Below are 21,030 nucleotides of genomic sequence, written 5' to 3'. Positions count from 1 at the left end.
TCACCAAAATTCACTTGACTTCAATATTTAATTTTCATTTGAAAAATCTTCGTCAAAATCTAACGTTAGTTCTTGAATGAAGAACTTGAGTGTATAATCTGTAGTAGCATAGACTAAAAAATCAATTAATGTTCGATTTAATAAGCGATTTTTATTTACTAAAATTAAAAAAATGTTACTGCTTTTATAATTGAATAAACAGTCTTTGGAATGAAATCAAGTAATGTAAATAATAAAATAGACAAAAATACTTTGATCTATTCAATTAATAAATTAATCGATTTACTGAACAGATTAATTATTTTGCAATAGGTTCTAGGTTTTCACATCACTAAATGTCTGTGGTCGGGTTAATGGCGTCTTTGTTTACACTTTTTATAAATTTGATTGAAATACCATATACAACGTAACATGCAATGACCGCATAATACAACGTATCAGACAAAAATTAATTATTTGTATCGAAAAGTATAAATAAATAAATCTTTATTTGGAACAGTCACAATTTGGTACCGCCAGCCAAAAATGTGGTCTACTACCATAAAGTTGTTAATCGTTTGCATGTCACAAAACAATCACGCAAATAGACGTGTCCGTCAACTTGAAAGTTCGACTTTAGCGACATATTCGTTTGATAGGAACTTGTTTAAAAATGGATAGACCACTTATTTGGCTGATGGTTATTAGAAAAATGAAAAACGGTGTCACCCGCAGAAGTTAATAACCTAACCAACAAAAAGTTGAAAAACCCCCGACTTTGTCACTTCAAAGTTCAATATCTCAAAAACGGTCAAACCTATTTTGATGAAACATGTCTAAGAACCATCGCTAGAAAACCTGATTTCAAATAAAAAAAACCGCATTAAAATCGGTCCACCCGTTTAAGAGTTACGGTACCACACACACATAGCGGTCAAACATAAATCACCCCTATAGCACGCAGCACGGAATGCTGAGGACCTGGGTCCGTTCCCAGCGCTGGTTTCTTTTTCTGGTTTCTCTGGGCATCTATGTTTCAGTTTGTATTTTAGATAAAACATCCCTCTTTTTGCGTGGGGGGTTAAAAACTGTGTCGCAGGTAGCAACGCTCCGTAAACAAAGTATGAGACTATGTCCACTAGCAACCGTCGCCATCGCGAGTCATTTATACGTTTGACATTCTTTCTGACACGTTCCTACTACACGTCCCTACTACGGTCATGGTATGATACGGTGTAATGTGTAGACCTTAAGGTTTAATGTAATGTCTAATGTAATCAACGCCATCTAGAGATAACGAAGGTTTACATGGCGGTTTACACACACTACACATAGATGGCGCCACTACAAATGAAAGTTTTGTTCAATGAGGGCTATCGCGTATGAGTTCGCCGCTAGAGGCGCTAGTGTAGCGTGAGGTCTCCGAAATGTCAAATCTCATTGTTTTTGGATGAGCTACGCGGGTTTATTTATAATTAGAATAATTTTGTGAATATTTTGCATTACCTGAAATTAATTATGGCAATTATGCGTTACGGGGCAATTTTGAGACAGTTTTGTCTTTCGGAAACTTTTGTCCACCCTTTTTTTCCGAACAAAACGGGACTACGCAACACTGTGGTTGCTCGATATTTTATAACTTTGTTTTCACGCCCGTAATAACAGACTTTGAAAGCCACACTTAAAAACCTAACGCAACAGTAGCGCCATCTAGAAAGACAAAAAACGATAGCCCTCATTGGGAATGCAATTATGGACTCATCTGTACATAGGTACATAGGTAGTGATGTTCAAGATCTTACCAAGTCACCGGGCTGAAGGCTTAGTTCGTCCACAGTTCGCGCCGTGAATTCGTACACACAGCGCCATCTAGGGGAAGCCACCGACGGCACAGTCTCTGTGGCTAGAAAAGACAACACCGATATTGGTAACTAATACAAGGGCGGTAGCCACTTGCGTTTGTCGCGACTTAGTTTTAATGGAAATCGCTCAAAACATAATACAAGAAAGAAATATGTTTTGGGAACGGAGCAAAGCGGGTGGTGGGGGGAGCCGAAACGACCACAGCGCTCGCTACGGCTAAAAATGAAACCAATGGTGCTGGTATGAGTTGTCAGATTATATGGTTTCGCTATAAACTTTTTTTATTTTTTTTATAAGACAAATATGGTCCTAACAAGACGTGTTATGAATTGTAAAAACACTAACAAGGATAAAGACTGCAAACTCTACAGATTTCCAAAAGTAAAGTGGAAACAAGAACAACAAAATACGTGGATAATTGACAAGATTTCATATTTCTAAGACTATAATTTGATTCGTTCTCTGTATTCTGTTTGGAAAGAGAAAAACGCTGATATTTTTAAAATTTCGCTACAACTATTAATTAATTTATTACATTTTTTTACTTATTCTAAAAGGGCATAACTCCAAAACTACCACACAACAGATCCATTACTTTTGTCTAGTCTCTTAAAAAAAAGATCACGTAAATCTGACGTAGACGTTGCATAGAGACGTTGTCAAAATTATGACAGCTCCTTTTTCTGGTGAAAAAGGCAAAGGAAACATATCTATTCTGTGGTAGTGTTGGCAAATTCAGACATATTTTTTAAATTTTTTGTATTTTTTAAATATGGAGAAATCAATTATAATAAATATTTTCCCATGTTCAGGAGGAAAAACTCTTTCGATTCCTGTAGTAATTTAGAGGTGTTAAAAAAATGAAATCTTGTCAATTGCATGCACGTAGTGTTTTTTATTTTTTTGCAAATAAAACATTGAAACTTATTTATTGAATAATAATAATAATATTGGTCGAATAACAAAATCATTTGTTAGAATTAGAAACATATCTACTGTTGTCCTAGACCTAGGCCAGTGTGTGAGTGGGGGGTCAGGATCCCCATGACCTCTCCCCCCTGGATCCTCCCTTGATGCACTTACCAGTGGCGGCGGGGGCATCCGCCCAGGCCTCCGCTGCCGGCTCGCCCCACGCATCGTTGGAAGTCCCCCAATCTGCCTCTGCAACAAAATAGCTTGAGTCAAACTTCAGGTTGCACCCATATTTAGATAAGGGTATTTTGTATCATTTTAGGGTGACACTCTTTGCCGGCCTAATACCGGGTTGGAAATACCGACCCTGTTTTTCGTGTACACGCCCATAGAAACTGCTGTCAGTTTCTATGGGCGTGTACACAAAAAACAGGGCCGGTATTTCCATGTCGGTGTTATCCGGGCCGGGAAAGAGTGTCACCCTCATTTTATTAACCGATAGTTAAAAGTCACAGCTCTTAACCTATGGTCTGTCCCAGAATTCGAGATACTAAAATGACAGTCTGAAATGTCAAACGTAAAAATAATGTGGCCAGCATAAAAGGAACAGTGCTGCTCCGTGATTTCGGTTTCGTAAATAACCGATAAAATGTTTATTTAACGATAGCAAAAATAACATTAATGCATTCAATATTCTACTTTCCATTTTACTTTATCATACGATAAAGTGATGAAATCTAAGCACAGGTAAAAATACAGTGTTCATCACTTAGTGCCAACGTAAAAAATAATACAGATGCTACTACAAAACTAGAAAAACGAAGTTCGTATGGCACCGTCCCTTTCACTCGCGTATTGAATGAGATAAGCGTCAGCGGGACGGCAACATACGAAGTTCGAGTTTTGCATTTCGTAGTCAGGGCCAGCACGGCTACTACGAAATTCGAAGTTCGTGTCGTTCCGTCCTTCTGACACTACTATTTAATTTAATACGTAAGTGAGAGGGACGTTACGGTACGAACTTTGATTTTCGAATTCCGGAGTAGGCCCTCAGATATCACACAACGTCATTGTTCATGTTTTTCGTATTCAAGTGGTATTCAACCGATTTTCGTTACTTTACTCGTATTGTCATCGGATGTGATCAGTGCGTTCTCTCGTGTTTTTATTTGATATCATATCATAGAATTATAAATCAAATATTCATTATTCTCATATTATTTAGTTAATGTAAAACTTACTTAGAATGAAATTGAAACTTAAACATCAACATCTTTAAAAAGTCGAAATATCTCGAAAACGGTCGCATTTTTATTAGACCTATTTTACCTTTCTAGAATGTCCTAAGTGCCCTACATTTTAGTACATCACGGATCCGTTCATATCTTAATATTTTACGACATACATACATAGGTACCTACAAAATCTTTCGGTAATAACCGGTTGCGGCACATCACTATTTATGAGACGCAAAAAACAGGTAACACATGAAACGTCATTTTAGTATCTCGAATTCTGGGACAGACCATAACCAATTAAAAGTTGGAAAACACTTCAAAGTTCAATATCTCAAAAACTGCTTAACCGATTTTGATGAAACATGTCTAAGAACTATCGCTAGAAAACCTGATTTGAAATAAAAAAACCGCATACAAATCGGTCTTCCGAAACAGACACACACACAGACATACATACATAGCGGTCAAACTTATAACACCCCTCTTTTTGCGTCGGGGGTTAATACAAAACCAGGCAAGTGCGTGTCGGAGTCAGAGTCCACAGCAGGACTTGTTAACGTTACCAAATTCACATTATAAGTAACGTTACGTAACGGTAAAATCGTAAAAATACCTTGTACCGGTATTCAATTATAACGTTACTTGATAAATTAACATCATGTTAACGTTACCCAATTCACATTTAATAACGTTAAAAAAGTAACACTACTTCAATCGGTACGTTGTAATTTTCTCTCTGTGTACCTGTTTTCTGTATCGCTTACTATTTCTGGTGCACAATAATAGTAGATTATTGTCGTGGCCTGGAAGTAGGCAAGTGCTGCCTGAGTATGAGTATTAAACGGACGAGCTTGCGAGTCCGTTTAACTAATACGAAGCCAGCAATTGCTATTCCAGCCGAGACTAATATAAAGCTTTTCTCAAAAATGGTGAATAATTCTGAAATAGAATAAACTTTTTCTCAAAATTTATAAAATTTAATTTGATTCCAATATTTTTCTTATGCTTTCCCGCCTTTTTTCATTAAAAATAAACACAGGTGTATTTTTCCACCAAAAACACCACAAGCTATTTCAGACCCAATAGAAAAAGTCCGGAGTTCCAACAAAATATCTGATACCGGCCATTAGACTTGGCTGTATACGACTTGTGCCAACATTTTATTTTTGATACGAATTACATACAAGCACATACATATCGTTGTTGAGTAGATTTAATAGCATAATCAAATGTTTTAATTATTTTTACACACACACACACACACACACACACACACACATACACACACACACACACACACACACACACACACACACACACACACACACACACACACACACACACACATCACGCCTGTATTCCCAAATGGGGTAGGCAGAGCACACGAAACGTTACCGCTTCGGAGCCACTTTTAGCAATTTTAGGTTTAAAGTTTGACAAAAACGGTACATAGTGACAGGTTGCTAGCCTGTCGCCTACGGTGTACCTTAACCTTATATCCTTTGTCGCCTCTTACGACATCCACGGAAGAGATGGAGAGGAGATTATTTTTTAATTCCTCGTAATGACGGCCATAAGGCTTGGGCCAATGTCAGTTAAATTAAAGATAAATAAATATATTCTTCTTATTCACGTTGTACGGTGATTGTAGTTTTTGCAAAATTCCAGAAACCACACGGAGACAGCTTGCGCATTAAAAAAATGTCAGACACGAGAGCAATATAGAATTTTTGTGATCACTGTTCACTATTAAGGTCAATCGCCGCATAAAACACTATCAAAATTATACTTCAACTAGCCAAAGATGCAGAAATACCAAAATTAGATATCGTCTACATCCGCCATGTTCGAATGCTACAAATCTAATCAAATGTTCTGATTTAGCTAATGATGACCAGGGGACGCCGCTATAATCTAAAAGTGAGAAGTATACGTAGAGTCATTCACGATGACGCGTGCCGTGGTTCTTATTACAATGTCGTTAATGTCTAATTTTGGCGTCTTCGTGGGTGGCACTAGGTATAATCATTTAATGATACTTTTGAATTAAAGGTAATAACTTATAACGTTACCATTTTTATACCGTTAAAAAATTGTAAAAGTAACGGTACATCATTTAACGTTAATTCTGTTTGACAGAGCTGTAACGATACCAACTTTTTAATGATGTTTGAAGCACTGGTCCACAGGTACAAGTTAGACTCAAGTATATTGAAGTTAATTAGTCCAAACCTCAAGTTTAATTCAATTCAATTCAATTAAATTCATTTATTTGCCAGAATACGGTTCCGGTTACGGTTAATGTTCCATCAACGCCTGATAATTAATTTGCATATCATTAAAAATTAAATGCCAATTAGCCCAAATTAATTATAAGTTTTAATTAAAACAGTACCAGGGTCGCATAAGCCATTACCTTTTTTTTTTTTTTTTAATTTTGGCTATACTTTGCGATTGAGCCAGCGTCATGTCGATTTCTCTCAATAAGAAAAAAAAAGGGAAATGAAAGAGGCAGTTGCTATTCCTACTTGGGGCGGGCCAAGTCGTTCGGCCAGTGAGTGTAGTGGACTACGAGTATCTGCTGTTAAATACCAGGCTCTCAAAAAACACCAGAAATTTTAGTCGAAACCTCAAATTTAATTCTCCATTATCGCTTGATAATTATTTTTCATATCATTAAAAATTAAATGCCAATTAGCCCAAATTAATTATAAGTTATAATTAAATCAGTACCAGGTTCGCACAAACCATTAGGAGCTTGTTTGCGGCGGGCCAAGTCGTTCGGTCAGTGTGTGGACTATCTATTGTTAAATAAATACCAGGCTCTTAAAAAACACCAGAAACTTTAGCATAAACCTCAAATTTAATGCTCCACTAGCTGTTGCCCGCGGCTTCGCCCGCGTTGTATTTTTTCTGTATTTTCTTCCATAAAAACCTTCTCCTGATAGTAACGAAAACAACAAAAAAAGAATTAGCGAAATCGGACCAGTCGTTCCCGAGTTTTACGCTTAGCAACACATTTTATGATTAATTTTTATTTATATAGTATATAGATTATCGCTTGATAATTAATATGCATATCGTTAAAAATAAATGGCAATTAGCCCACATTAATTATAAATTTTAATTAAAACAGTACCAGGGTCGCACAAACCATTAGGAGCTTACTTGGGGCGGGCCAAGTCGTTCGGCCAGTGAGTGTAGTGGACTATCAATTTTTAAATAAATACCAGGCTCTCAAAAAACACCAGAAATTTTAGTTTAAACCTCAAATTTAATGCTCCATTATCGCTTGATAATTAATTTTCATATAATTAAGAATTAAATGCGAATTAGCCCAAATTAATGATAAGTTCTAATTAAAACATTACCAGGGTCGCATAAGCCATTAGGAGCTTACTTGCGGCGGGCCAAGTCGTTCGGCCAGTGAGTGTAGACTATCTATTGTTAAACATTGATTATATTCTATGTATTCTATTCTAAATACCAGGCTCTCAAAAACACAAGAAATTTTAGTCCAAACTAAACCACAAATTTAATGCTCCATTAATTTGGCATAGAAAGATAATAATAATTCATTTACTGATGGCATCATTAAAATAATATTTTTCTTTAAAATATCGGAGCGTTGATTGCAAGAGTCAAACTACTAGGCTGCCAGGACATACTAGGAAGCTAAAATACTTTTATCCTCCTGTTACACATTAAATTAACAAAGCAATAATTAACTAATGACATCATTAAAATAAATATGTAAAAACCCAAAAATCGGAGCGTTGGCTGCATATCAGACAGAACACACTATGAAGCTATTAAAATCTATCTTCCAGTTTAAGATTTAAATATAGAAACAATAACTAACTAATGGCATCATTAAAATGATTATCAACAAAAGTTTCCTAAAAAAATCGGGGCGTTGGCTGCAAAAGTACTAGGCTGTCAGAACACACAAGGAAGCTATTAGAATCTAACCTTCAATTAAAGATTTAACTAGCGAACCAATAACTAACTAATGGCATCATTAAATAGTACATTACTGCAGAGGCCATGAAGTAAGGGATTGATGGACGAGTTCGGGGTAGACGGCCGAGTCGTAGACGAGGCCGGATAAAACGAGTCCAGCAATCCCTGTTCTGGCCGAGGCTTGTATAGTGCTTTTCTCAAACAATGTGAGGAAATATTTCATCCATCCATCCATCCATCCAATCGCATCGCATCGCTTCGCATCGCATCGCATCGCATCGCATCGCATCGCATCGCATCGCATCGCTTCGCATCGCTTCGCATCGCTTCGCATCGCTTCGCATCGCATCGCATCGCATCGCTTCGCATCGCATCGCATCGCTTCGCATCGCATCGCATCGCATCGCATCGCTTCGCATCGCATCGCTTCGCATCGCTTGGCATCGCTTGGCATAGCTTCGCATCGCTTGGCATCGCTTCGCTTCGCATCGCATCGCTTCACATCGTATCGCATCGCATCGCATCGCATCGCTTCGCATCGCATCGCATCGCATCGCATCGCATCGCAGTATCGCAAATGCTTATAGAGTAGTGGTGGTTGGCTGTTCGTAATTTTTACCTTTGTCAGTTTAATGTTAGTAAGTAAAATTAAAAAGTTAGAGCAGCGGACAATAATGGATTTTCATACATACTTCATGGCCTAGGCCAAGAAGTTATGTAGGGAGGTGGTAGGGAGCCATAAATGAGAAACTTCATGTCTCCATTTCGTGACATTAACGCATACATTTCCGAGCATGTTTGAGAAAATAACATTAATGTACAATTTTTTTAAATAAAAATTAGAGCGTTGCAAATGTACTAGACAGTCAGAATCAGAACACACACTATACTCCGACCAACGAAGGTTTTGTAACCCGATTAATTCTCCCGCCTATGAAACTTGGCACATGATGAAAATAGGTAATACACATTATAATTATACAATAATCCAACAACTTTTTTTACGAGAAGTTAGGTATTTTTACCTAAATATGAAAATCGTTTTTAGCTCTCTGTGAAAAATTCCTCAGTCTGAAATTCTTTCTGTATACGTACCTATGTACTACTTAGAATATGTATGTAAAAGAGTTCAATTGTTTTTCGACTTCAGAGATACCGCAAATTTAACTTTTAACATTTTGCACTATAACTTGTACTAAAAAATTGCTCTGCTGATTTTTATTTTTAATATGCTTTTATATGTTCAAATACATAGCTTTACACAATAATCCAACAACTTTTCTTACGAGAAGTTATGTATTTTTACCTAAATATGAAAATCGTTTATAGCTCTCTGTGAAAAATTCCTCAGTCTGAAATTCTTTCTGTATACGTACCTATGTACTACTTAGAATATGTATGTAAAAGAATCCAATTGTTTTTCGACTTCAGAGATACCGCAAATTTAACTTTTAACATTTAGCACTATAACTTCTACTGAAAAATTGCTCTGCTGATTTTTATTTTTTAATATGCCTTTATTTACTTAAATAAATAGCTTTAATAATATATCCAATAGATTTTCCTTTACAATATTATAATTCTTATTTTTACGTAATTACGTCGTGTGAATAATTGCTCAGGTAAATTTATTAGGTTTCTTAGTCAGGGATCGCTCTATTGTAATAGATTTTTCAATAACCCAATTGAAATTCAACTAAATACCAAGTTTTTAAAATATCAATAATTGCTAATACTAAGTATTCCCGCCGTTTAGCAGCGACCGGGCGGGAGCGCGGGAATGCAGAGGGCTTCGGGGCATTTAGTATCGTAGTAGCTAAAGTATCGAAAAGTATGGGACATCACAGGAAAATTGACTTTATTACAGACCGTATAAGGTCCAATGATCCAGTTAGCTAATAGTCCTCTTTTGATACAATTTGAACGACGTTGTTCCATTTTCAGTCTCATGGTGCAAAATCCACATGTCATTGCTTTTTTAAGTAATAAAAACTCTTTTATAATGTAATAATACTGGCAATTTCGAGCCATGTTTAAAAATAAATCCGTTAATTCGGAATTCTGACAGTGTAAATAAAACATGCAAAAAAAGCCGTCAAGCAAAGCTCCAAATGAAAGAGATGAAACGATCATGGACAATCACTGACAAGTTGGCACTCTTCTCGATGATTGTCAAAAACAAAAAGTTCGAAGTTCGAAGAGATGATCTTATGATAATAATACGTGTTAATTTATTTCGCACTCAACCCGAATTAAACCTTATACCATTTAAAAGAAAGCTCAATTTTCTAATGTGTCCCATAATTTTGATTATTTTTTTATTAATGTCGGTTTGGAGCTACGTAAAAAATACTCTATTATTATATTTTACGGATACCCAGAAGATCCTAAAAATAAAGGTAAGTAAGTACGAAATTTACAGAGCACTTAAGAGGCGAAAACAACAAACGCCGAATTAACTGCACAGAAATATTATTTACTGGCAAAATGGTTATTTCAGAAACTAATATGATGTTTTATTTCGAAATATACCTACCTACTTTCTTGTTCCATAGGGTAATGAAAAACTCGCTACTGACAGGCGACTTCCTTTTGTCACAATTTCAACCTTACGTGAGTGGTAATAAGAACGTATCGCTGAGTTTAGCCCGGGAACTACATCTCGTCTGCGTATAGTATATCCTTAAAAGTATAATGAATGTTTGAAAATTTGTTGAATAATTGATAAATCTGTTTTAATATATAATCAAATGACCAATACATATACAAGAAATTACGTAATTAAGCAAAAAAAAAACCTGTTTCAAAATGAAAAACTTTTGGATAACTGAGATAAGCTATGTATTTGAAAATATAAAAGCATATTAACAAATAAAAATCAGCAGAGCAATTTTTCAGTAGAAGTTATAGTGCAAAATGTTAAAAGTTAAATTTGCGGTATCTCTGAAGTCGAAAAACAATTGGATTCTTTTACATACATATTTTAAGTAGTACATAGGTAAGTATACAGAAAGAATTTCAGACTGAGGAATTTTTCACAGAGAGCTAAAAACGATTTTCATATTTAGGTAAAAATACCTAACTTCTCGTAAAAAAAGTTGTTGGATTATTGTATAATTATAATCTGTATTACCTATTTTCATCATGTGCCAAGTTTCATAGGCGGGAGAATTTTTCGTAAGTCTCCATACAACAAATCTTCTCGTTGACTAGAGTACTACGAAGCTGTTAGTTAGAATCTATCTTCCAGTTAAAGATTTAAAATTAAAATTAAGCAGCATTAAAATTAAGTGCCAATCATCTCAAAATTGTTCATTAATCTGGCTGCAAAGTACCAGGGTCGCATAAATTATTAAGAACTCACCGGCGGCAGGCCAAGCCGACTCAGCTGGCGCGGTGGACTGTCTCTCGAGATACTCTTGCCGTCTCGCTTCGTACAGCTCCCACACCTTCTGACACTTGTCACCGAGCTCTGTCACCGAGGCTGTCAACTCTGACAGCTGGGACGTGTTGTTCTCAAGATCGGACTTCTTGCTTTCGACTATCGCCTTGGCTGCTTCCACCTAATAAGTAAAATAAAAGAAATAAATCAGTCATGATTTATAATTCAAATATAATTCGAAAGGCTTTTTTTACAAGTTGTAGCTTGTAGCTTTTATTTAACTTGCAATGTATGAGGAGGTTAAATCCGAATTTGACCCTGATTCAGTAGTTGGACTGACTTGTTTGGCATACTTATGTAAATCTGATGACAATACAATAATCTGGTAGTAAAGTGACATCCTGGTGGTCCGGCCAGGATTATCTCCGCAGAACGGAACTCCTCAACGGTTAATAGCATCAACTTGAAATTTAGTACGGAAATGTAGTTTGGATGACAATGCAAAGTACAGTCACAGCGTCAGAACAAAGCTTATATTTAAAATTGTTTTTTAACAAAAATATGTTTAAAAGTAGTGACGAAATTAAGTCACATAATGTATTACTAACAGTCCATGGACTCACTTTTATTATTATTGTTACGTTCGTGGGGTGGGTTCGCGATTGAAAAGCACTTTTAACACCGATGAATAAGAGTAGGATTTATTTTCACACAGCTATTTAACTTTACAAACACTTAAAAACAGTTCACAGTAATTTCGCACTCTAAAACTCACTTACAAGTCGCTTTGATTCTTTCGATGTTTATCGCTCGGTATCGCATTCGAAACTGTCTTCGCCGCAACCTCACCCGGCTTATATACCCCGGTGAATCGGTCCACAAAGTTCGAGAACAGTCCAGCTAGGACGTCATACCTACATCTCGAATGTTCCGGAAACGAGTAGAGTGTCTGTCTCTTTCATGTGCTATCTCTCTCACACAGTTACTAGAATATTCCAGAAACAGGATCATCAGTCTGTTTCTCTCACACATATAGGCTATTCTTGTCACACACCTTCTCGAATGTTCTCAGTATAGCTGTCTCTTTCTAATCGTGCTATCTCTTTCACTCCTATGGAAAATTTCGCCATATAATGAAATGTACTTCAGAGTCCCATAAGGGGTCCTGAAAACGCCTGAAAACGGGTTTTCAGGTTATGGCGTCATCGGATAGAGGGTGGCCTGAAACGGACTGAAAACATGTTTCAGGCGCCTGAAAACAACGGCAACTTGGGTGAAATTTTGATAAACTAATATGTGATAGAGCACCCTCTGAAACGGCCTGAAACCGTATTCCAGCCTACTGAAAACGCCTCCAATGGGTCGAAAAGCACGATCAAAGTTTCCACCTAACCCACCGCCGTAACACTGCCCCCTCCTAAGACATGCTCGTCCCGAGCATCATTAGATCCATGGTATTTGGCCAACCGATCAACATGAACAATCTTACAGGGGCTACGCGCGTTACGCTGTATCCGGTATGTGACGTCGTTGATCCTAGTGACTACCCTGAACGGTACTGCCCAACTCGGTGATAATTTCGGAGACTTCCTTTTACGTCTTACTGGGTTACAAAGCCAGACGAGTGAGCCTTCTTCAAACTCTACGTGATCCATTTTCCTGTCGCATTGAGTTTTTGTTTTAGATTTCTTCCAACTCAGAATGGGCTTGATATCGCTACGGTGATGTACTTCTTTAATCGCTTTCCCCGCACCATTTCCGACCAATGGTGTCTGTTCTTAGCAGCTTCACATAAGCGTGTTCTTTTCTCTCGTGCCTCATGTCAGAATTACATGGCCTTCTGGATAAAACATCTGCGTTTTCCTGCCGCTGTCTGCCGCGGCGCTCGTTACTACATCCGCTGCTCTAGATTCTTTGCGCCAACTTTCCATATTACTCCGAGCATCTCTCTTAGGGCACGCAAATCTCATATGCCCTCTCTCTCCACATGCATAACACATAAGTCCCCGTCGGAGTTTCACTTTATCTGTCTCCACTTGGATCTCTGCTGATCTCGATCCATTGCGCCCAGCTTCAACACTCCGAGGCTCTCGCTTAGGACACCACAACCTCCTGTGCCCTATTTCCCCACACGCATAACACGTAGGCCCGCTTCGAAGTTTCACTTTATCCGTCGCCGTTGGAATGCGGTAAGAACTAGCATCGCTGCGTACGGCCTCTACTTCCAATGCGTGCGCTAGAGCATCCTTTAAGGTCCTGTGATGACCCAGTCGTACAGCAGCCCTCACTTCAAAGTCTCGAATCCCATCTATGAATGATTGCACTAGCATAATCTCTACTACAGATGGTAATGACAAGTAAGCCTTTCTGACCAGCCTCTAATGTTCCAGGCTCCATTGCTGCAGGCTCTCGCCATCTAGCTGCACCCTGTCTTTCAACTGAGCTCTATAAACAGGTTCCAGATGGGAGTCACCATAACGCGACTCTAGGAAATCCATAAGTCGCTCCAAAGTCACCTCAGTTCCCGACATCGCCATGATGTCTAATACAATCAAGGCTTTACCACACAGTCCCAACACGAGAGCAGCTAGAGCTTGTTTGTCAGTCCAGTCGTTCGTTTTCAGCAACCATCTCGAATTGGAGCTTGTATGCGGCCCATGAAGAGGTCCATGAAAATGGTGGTAACTTTAACTTTTCCCCTCCTGTGGCTAGTTTGCCCGAAAAACTGGTAGCGCCGTTGGCCACTTTATTCTCCAACTTCTGGAGGCGATTCTCGAGGCCTTCTACCTTTTCGTAAAACCCATTGAGGCGCGTTTTCGTAATTTTTGACTTTAATGTCAACTGCCACAATTTTATCTGGACCTCAGCCATCCCCTTCTCTTGTTCTCGCGGAGTAAGCGGCATTTTCAATCCCACTTCTGACACCAAATGTTACGTTCGTGGGGTGGGTTCGCGATTGAAAAGCACTTTTAACACCGATGAATAAGAGTAGGATTTATTTTCACACAGCTATTTAACTTTACAAAACACTTAAAACAGTTCACAGTAATTTCGCACTCTAAAACTCACTTACAAGTCGCTTTGATTCTTTCGATGTTTATCGCTCGGTATCGCATTCGAAACTGTCTTCGCCGCAACCTCACCCGGCTTATATACCCCCGGTGAATCGGTCCACAAAGTTCGAGAACAGTCCAGCTAGGACGTCATACCTACATCTCGAATGTTCCGGAAACGAGTAGAGTGTCTGTCTCTTTCATGTGCTATCTCTCTCACACAGTTACTAGAATATCCCGGAAACAGGATCATCAGTCTGTTTCTCTCACACATATAGGCTATTCTTGTCACACACCTTCTCGAATGTTCTCAGTATAGCTGTCTCTTTCTAATCGTGCTATCTCTTTCACTCCTATGGAAAATTTCGCCATATAATGAAATGTACTTCAGAGTCCCATAAGGGGTCTGAAAACGCCTGAAAACGGGTTTTCAGGTTATGGCGTCATCGGATAGAGGGTGGCCTGAAACGGACTGAAAACATGTTTCAGGCGCCTGAAAACAACGGCAACTTGGGTGAAATTTTGATAAACTAATATGTGATAGAGCACCCCTCTGAAACGGCCTGAAACCGTATTCCAGCCTACTGAAAACGCCTCCAATGGGTCGAAAAGCACGATCAAAGTTTCACCTAACCCACCGCCCGTAACATTATTATTGAAATAAATTGTCATTTAAATGTATTTAGCATACCTTATCCCTTAGCTGTTTGAGTGTCACCTCCATCATACTTAGTTTACCGTCTTCGCCCGCTCCTTCAGAAGCCTTTGCCTATAATAAAAAAAAATGTTTGAAGCAAACAAAAAAAAATTTAAATATTTCAACATCTCTTAAGTCCGTGCCGTGCCTGGTTTAAGTATTCGTATCGTTTTTTTTTTATTATGAGAGGGAGCCAATCCGGCAAGCAGGTCATCTGTTGGGAAATGATGGCAATGACTGGCAATGAGTACCTTTACGGACTTTGGCATCAAGAATGATATACTAACTTTGGCATCAAGAATGATATACTGACTTTGGCATCAAGAATGATATACTGACTTGGCATCAAGAATGATATACTAACTTTGGCATCAAGAATGATATATAACTTTGCATCAAAGAATGATAGTCATAGTCATAGTCATATCTCTTTATTCCATTGACACAAATAAATTATGCCCCACTGAACAAGTCTTACATACGAGTATTACTGACGATATACTGACTTTGGCATAAATAATGATATAAGTACTAACTTTGGCATCAAGATTGAAATTCTGACTGGCAGCAAAATTATATACTGACTTTGGTATCAAAAACGATATACTGACTTTGGCATCAAGAATGATATACGGACTTTGGTATCAAGAATGATATACTAACTTTGGCATCAAGATTGAAATTCTGACTTTGGCAGCAAAAATTATTTACTGACTTTGGCATCAAGAATGATCTACGGACTTTGGCATCAAGAATGATATACTGACTTTGGCATTAAGAATGATATACTAACTTTGGCATCAAGTTCCGCCTTCTCCTTGTTCAGGGCTATTTGCTTGGCATTCAACTCCTTGACGCGAGCTTTAAGCTGCTGCATCTCAGCCATGCTGGAGTCGCGATCGGATCTGATGACAAATAAATGCTGGATGCTACTGCATGCTGGACAGGTCAAAGGGCTCTCCCCATTTCTATTGTTTAGCCTAGCTATGAATAAACGCCAAGTTTCTTATCAATACAATACAATAAATCAAAGTTTTGCGCATTTTCATTAACTTGATCAATTGGCTAAAACTTGGGCAGTTTTCATAAATTCACCAATTGGCTAAAAACTTGCCCATTTTTAGTAACTAACCAATTGAGTAAAAACTTATACCGAGTGTGGCCTGTAATACGAGCAAAAAAAAACATAGATCTTCCTCGTCAAACTGAACAACATTAGTTCAGCGACTTTTTAAAATAATGGAGTCTTGAATTTTCCTTGTTTCATACAAATTAAATACTGCTATCAATGTACGCCATCCTAGAACACAACTGACGTCGCCTGTCACGCTACAAACATCAAGCATTTTGCTTTACATTGCTTTTTCGAATAAACTCAAGTGTAATAAAAATTAAAAAAAAAACTAATTATTTTTAAAAGTCGCTGAACTAATGTTGTTCAGTTTGAGGAGAATGATCTATGTTTAAATTATTTGCGTGTATTACAGGCCACATCTGGTATGGCATGAAAAATAGACAACTTTTCAGGGTTGCGGCAGACCAGGAGCCCGTAGGAGCCAAAGGCAGCAGTGCTTGCACTGTTGTGTTTCGGCGTGGAGAGTAGGACAGCCGGTGAAATAACTGGCACTTGAGGTATTCCATCTTAGGCCTCTAGGTTGGCAACGCATCTGCAATACCCTGGTGTTGCAGTTGTCTATGGGCGGTGGTGATCTCTTACCATCAGGAGACCCACTTGCTCGTTCGCCATCCAGTCGAATAAAAAAAAAAAAAAAAAAAGGGAATTTTTAAATAGTGCAGAAGACAATAACTGAAACAGGCTTTTAAAGATAAACATAATAGTAGATTATTGTCGTGGCCTGGAAGTAGGCAATTGCTGGCTGAGTATGAGTATTAAACGGACGAGCTTGCGAGTCCGTTTAACTAATACGAAGCCAGCAATTGCTATTCCAGCCGAGACTAATATAAAGCTTTTTTCAAAAATGTTGAATAATTCTGAAATAGAATAAACTTTTTCTCAAAATATACCTATTATAAAATTTAATTTTATTCCATTATTTTTCTTATGCTTTCCCGCCTTTTTTCATTAAAAATAAACTGCAGGTGTATTTTTCCACCGAAAACACCACAAGCTATTTCAGACCCAATAGAAAAAGTCCGGAGTTCCAACAAAATATCTGATACCGGCCATTATTAGACTTGGCTGTATACGACTTGTGCCAACATTTCCATGGCCTTTTTAACTTGAAAAAAAAAATGTGACTGATTGCAGGCGCGCTAATTCATTATTGTCGAGCTAGCGCGCCTGCAATCGTTTTAACTTTTTAATTTTTCGCTGACCATAAACTATGCACTTCACCTTCTGATATGTAAAGAATAATGTCAACTTTTACGGACATTTTTGAGAAAAAATATTTTATTTGCACAACACCCACAAAACGTACACTACTATTTTTTTTTTTTTTTATATTTTGTTAGACTCAGAAATTTGTCTAAAAACTTGACCATTTATAGTAACTTGACCAATTGGCTAAAAACTTGACCAACTGGTAAAAAACTTGGCATTTTTAGTAACTTGGCCATTACCTCATGCCGTCGATGGTGCACTTGGCAGCGGCGACGGCCGTGCGGCTGGTGCGGATGTCTTTGGCCAAGTTGCCGGCGCGCGCGGCGACCGAGCTCAGCTCGGCGCTCAGAGCTTGGCTCTTGGCCTTTAGACTCAGGACTTTGCTCTGCTCTTCAGTACGCAACGCTTCGAGCTCACGTGTCCTGTTGAAGGAAGTTTTTGTTAAAAAAATAATAATATCTTTAGTAAAAACCAAATAAAACTCATGCATGAGTGTCAAGTTTTTTAACATGTTTTTATTAATTATGAAAGAAAATCACATGTCATAATAGGTCCAACATATCATGGATCTAATGTATTTTTATAACAGCCTTTGTACCATATGTTCTGTGAATAAACATTAATTTCATTAAATTTCGTTTCATGTTTTTTTTTCTAAAAAAAAAATCTATATACATCACTACGCGTACCTCTTCTTTTCCCATTCAAGCTGACATTGTCTCTCCATCTCTTTCCGCGCAGCTTCTCTTTTCTCCTACAAACAACAACACATGTTACTACGCAACGATCTATAACTAAACCTAAATCTTTATATAACCTAAGCAATTTATAGGTAAAAAAATGTTAAAAGGCTTGAAAATACAAAAAAAAAATATAAAAAATTAAAAAAAATAATAATAATTTGGAATTGGAATAAAAAAATACAAAAAGATTACAAAAAACTAATCTTAAGTTAAAAGGCTTTCCGACATTTTCATATTAAAGTTCAATATTTCAAGAACGGCTGAACCGATTTTTATCAAAAATGGCTAAGAATCACCGTAAGGAAATGGAAACTCTTGGGGAAAACATTTAAACTATGTAAATAGGGTAAGTCGTCAATAACTGGCCACATTTCAATAACCACCACCACAATGGCCATCTTATACTAAAAATGAATTCTACTTATAGCTGAACACAATTCAAATTCAAATTGTTTATTCTGTAAATAGGCCGCAATGGGCACTTTTATAATTCATTTTTTAAACCTACCAGCGCTTTCAATACGGCATTTGACTATTTTTTATATATTTTGTAAATTAAAACTTCACAATGCCTGTTATCGAATAGAGAAACAATTTTTAAGCTACCTTTACAAATAACAAAGTTATAAAGGTTTGAAACTGAAGATTAGACAGAGAAAGACATACTTTCATGTGACGTCACACGCACGTAGCGCCATACTTGCTGCACAGAGAAAAGCGTTTGAGAAAGAGACAGGTATATAGATTTTTTAAAACATCACTATAAATCCAATTTTCAACCGATTTAAGGTTTTTCGTAGCTAAACACTGTCTGCATATCTATATTTTCATAATAATATATAACACAAGGCAAATTCAGGAGTTGTCAAATACCGTATTCAATTCATTTTAGTATATGGCGGCCAGTAATTGACTATTTACCCTACAATTGAAACTAATAAGTACCTTGTATGGGGACCCAATTTTTTTTATTAATGATAATAAAGTACTTCTTAATACCTGTTCTTCCTTCTGCTTCCGCATCAGCTCCTCTTGCTCTCTCTTCTGTGCTTCTAATCGCAGTTTCTCTTTCTTTTCGGCTTCTTCTCTCTCTTTTCGTTCCCGTTCCGCCTGTGCGTAGTTGTTTTAGACTTATTAAACGTCCTGCTGATGGGTAATCCAATAACCAAATCAATTGAATAACATGGCATATGTTAAACTTTGTTAAAAAAATTGATTAGTTGGATAAAATTACTACGGTAAAATAGTATATTTTTTATCGAGGGACTAAAATAAGCCAATATATACCCGAGGTGGTTAGCCACCCGAGCTTTAGCGAGGGCGAAATGGTCCATACACAAACTGGAATAAATGGGATGGCGCCACCTTCTTTGCGGATAAAGCATAGAACTAAAACCACGTAGACTAAGAACGTAACATTTTCGTCATGAAAAAGGTCCACACACAATCTTATTTTATGCCAAAAACTAAGCAAGTACTGGCTGTTTGAGTTTATCTAAGTCACTCGAAGTAAATAAAAAAATACTTTACTGCCTAGGGACTAAAGTACTCACTTTACTCCCGCCTCGTAAGGCTATATTGACCTAATTTTAGAGCATGAGAAGTGAAAAATATATTATTTTTTAGATTTACCTCCGCTTCCTGGAAAGCAATGAAAAAATAAAAAAAATGTTAGTGAAATCACAAATCTTACTAATTCTAATAATAACGTAAACTAGCTGCTGCCCGCGGCTTCGCCCAATTCGTTCTTAAATATTGCTACGCACAAACCTTGTCCTGACAATAACGAAATATATAAGATATAGATAGATGTGAAAGTTTGTGAGTGTGTGTATATAACACGTAGGCTACTTTTTACAAGCTTTTCTTTGGCTTGCCCTGTTTATTTATTTATTTGTTTGTTTATGTGTTTGGGTCAAATCTTGGAAGCTAGAACCACTTCCAGCGGTCCGATTGACTTTTTTGGCATACTTATGTAAGTTTGGTGACAATACAACAGTGTTTTTCAAACTGTGGGTCGCGACCCCCCGGGGGTCGCGGATGCCCCTTAAGGGGGTCGCGGTATCTTTAAAATACTCTCACCGTTACTGTGTTTGATTATTCAATATTAGTATTATCAACGTAGGATTTAACAAATAACTGTAAGTGGCGGTAGGCAGGGGGTCGCCAAATATTTTTCAAACCAAAGGAGGTCGCGTCGCGTTCTGAAAAAGTTTGAAAAATACTGCAATACTATAATCTGGTAGTGACATCTTGGTGGTCGTGCCAGGATCGTCTCCGCAGGAGGGAACTCCTCAACGGTTAATAGTAATAGTACCGAGTTGAAATTTGGTACATCCGAACCCGGGACCTCAAGCTTCGTAGCCAGGTTGTCTAACCACTTGGCCATCCGGTCGTCATCAGCCAACTGTTCCTTCCATCGCTCCAACTCGGCCTGTCCGCGCGCCATGGTCCCCCCCCCCTCTACCGTAACTCTTAATGCGCGCGTCAGCCAACTGCTCCCGCCGTCGCCGGCTTGTCAGCGCGCCGTACCCTCCCCCCACCTCTCCCCCTCTCTTACCTTCTCCTTAATGTGCGCGTCAGCCAACTGCTCCCTCCGGCGCTCCAACTCGGCCTGTCCTCGCGCCATGTTCTCCCGCCGTCTCTCCTCATAAGAGTGGTTGCTGGTAACACTGGCTACGGAGTGACGTCTGGAATTTGTTCCAATGGTATTTGTTTTTGGAACGTTTCAAAACATCTTTGTAATAGAGCAAGAGCCAACGACAGCCAGACCTTGATTATTCTATAAAGGCCGAATGTTTTTTTTAAATATTTAATTATTTATGCTACGATATTGTCAGTGCATGTTGGGCCTCG

General features: G+C 37.9%; 1 protein-coding gene across 1 annotated transcript in view; it reads right to left on the bottom strand.

The window, feature by feature from the left end:
- The window catches only part of LOC141444516 (uncharacterized), a 47,286-nt gene that overhangs the window by 14,210 nt on the left and 12,046 nt on the right, over positions 1-21,030 (bottom strand). Inside the window, 9 exon segments of the mRNA XM_074110063.1 lie at positions 1,782-1,882; positions 2,926-3,003; positions 11,320-11,518; positions 15,082-15,159; positions 15,881-15,992; positions 17,671-17,853; positions 18,121-18,185; positions 19,174-19,284; positions 20,735-20,864. Of these exon segments, the coding sequence (XP_073966164.1) occupies positions 1,782-1,882; positions 2,926-3,003; positions 11,320-11,518; positions 15,082-15,159; positions 15,881-15,992; positions 17,671-17,853; positions 18,121-18,185; positions 19,174-19,284; positions 20,735-20,864 (1,057 nt within the window).

The sequence above is a fragment of the Choristoneura fumiferana genome, chromosome 30, assembly GCF_025370935.1.
Source record: "Choristoneura fumiferana chromosome 30, NRCan_CFum_1, whole genome shotgun sequence".
Classification (NCBI taxonomy): domain Eukaryota; kingdom Metazoa; phylum Arthropoda; class Insecta; order Lepidoptera; family Tortricidae; genus Choristoneura; species Choristoneura fumiferana.
The sequence above is the reverse complement of the archived record's forward strand: the minus strand, read 5'-3'. Positions and strand labels throughout refer to the sequence as shown.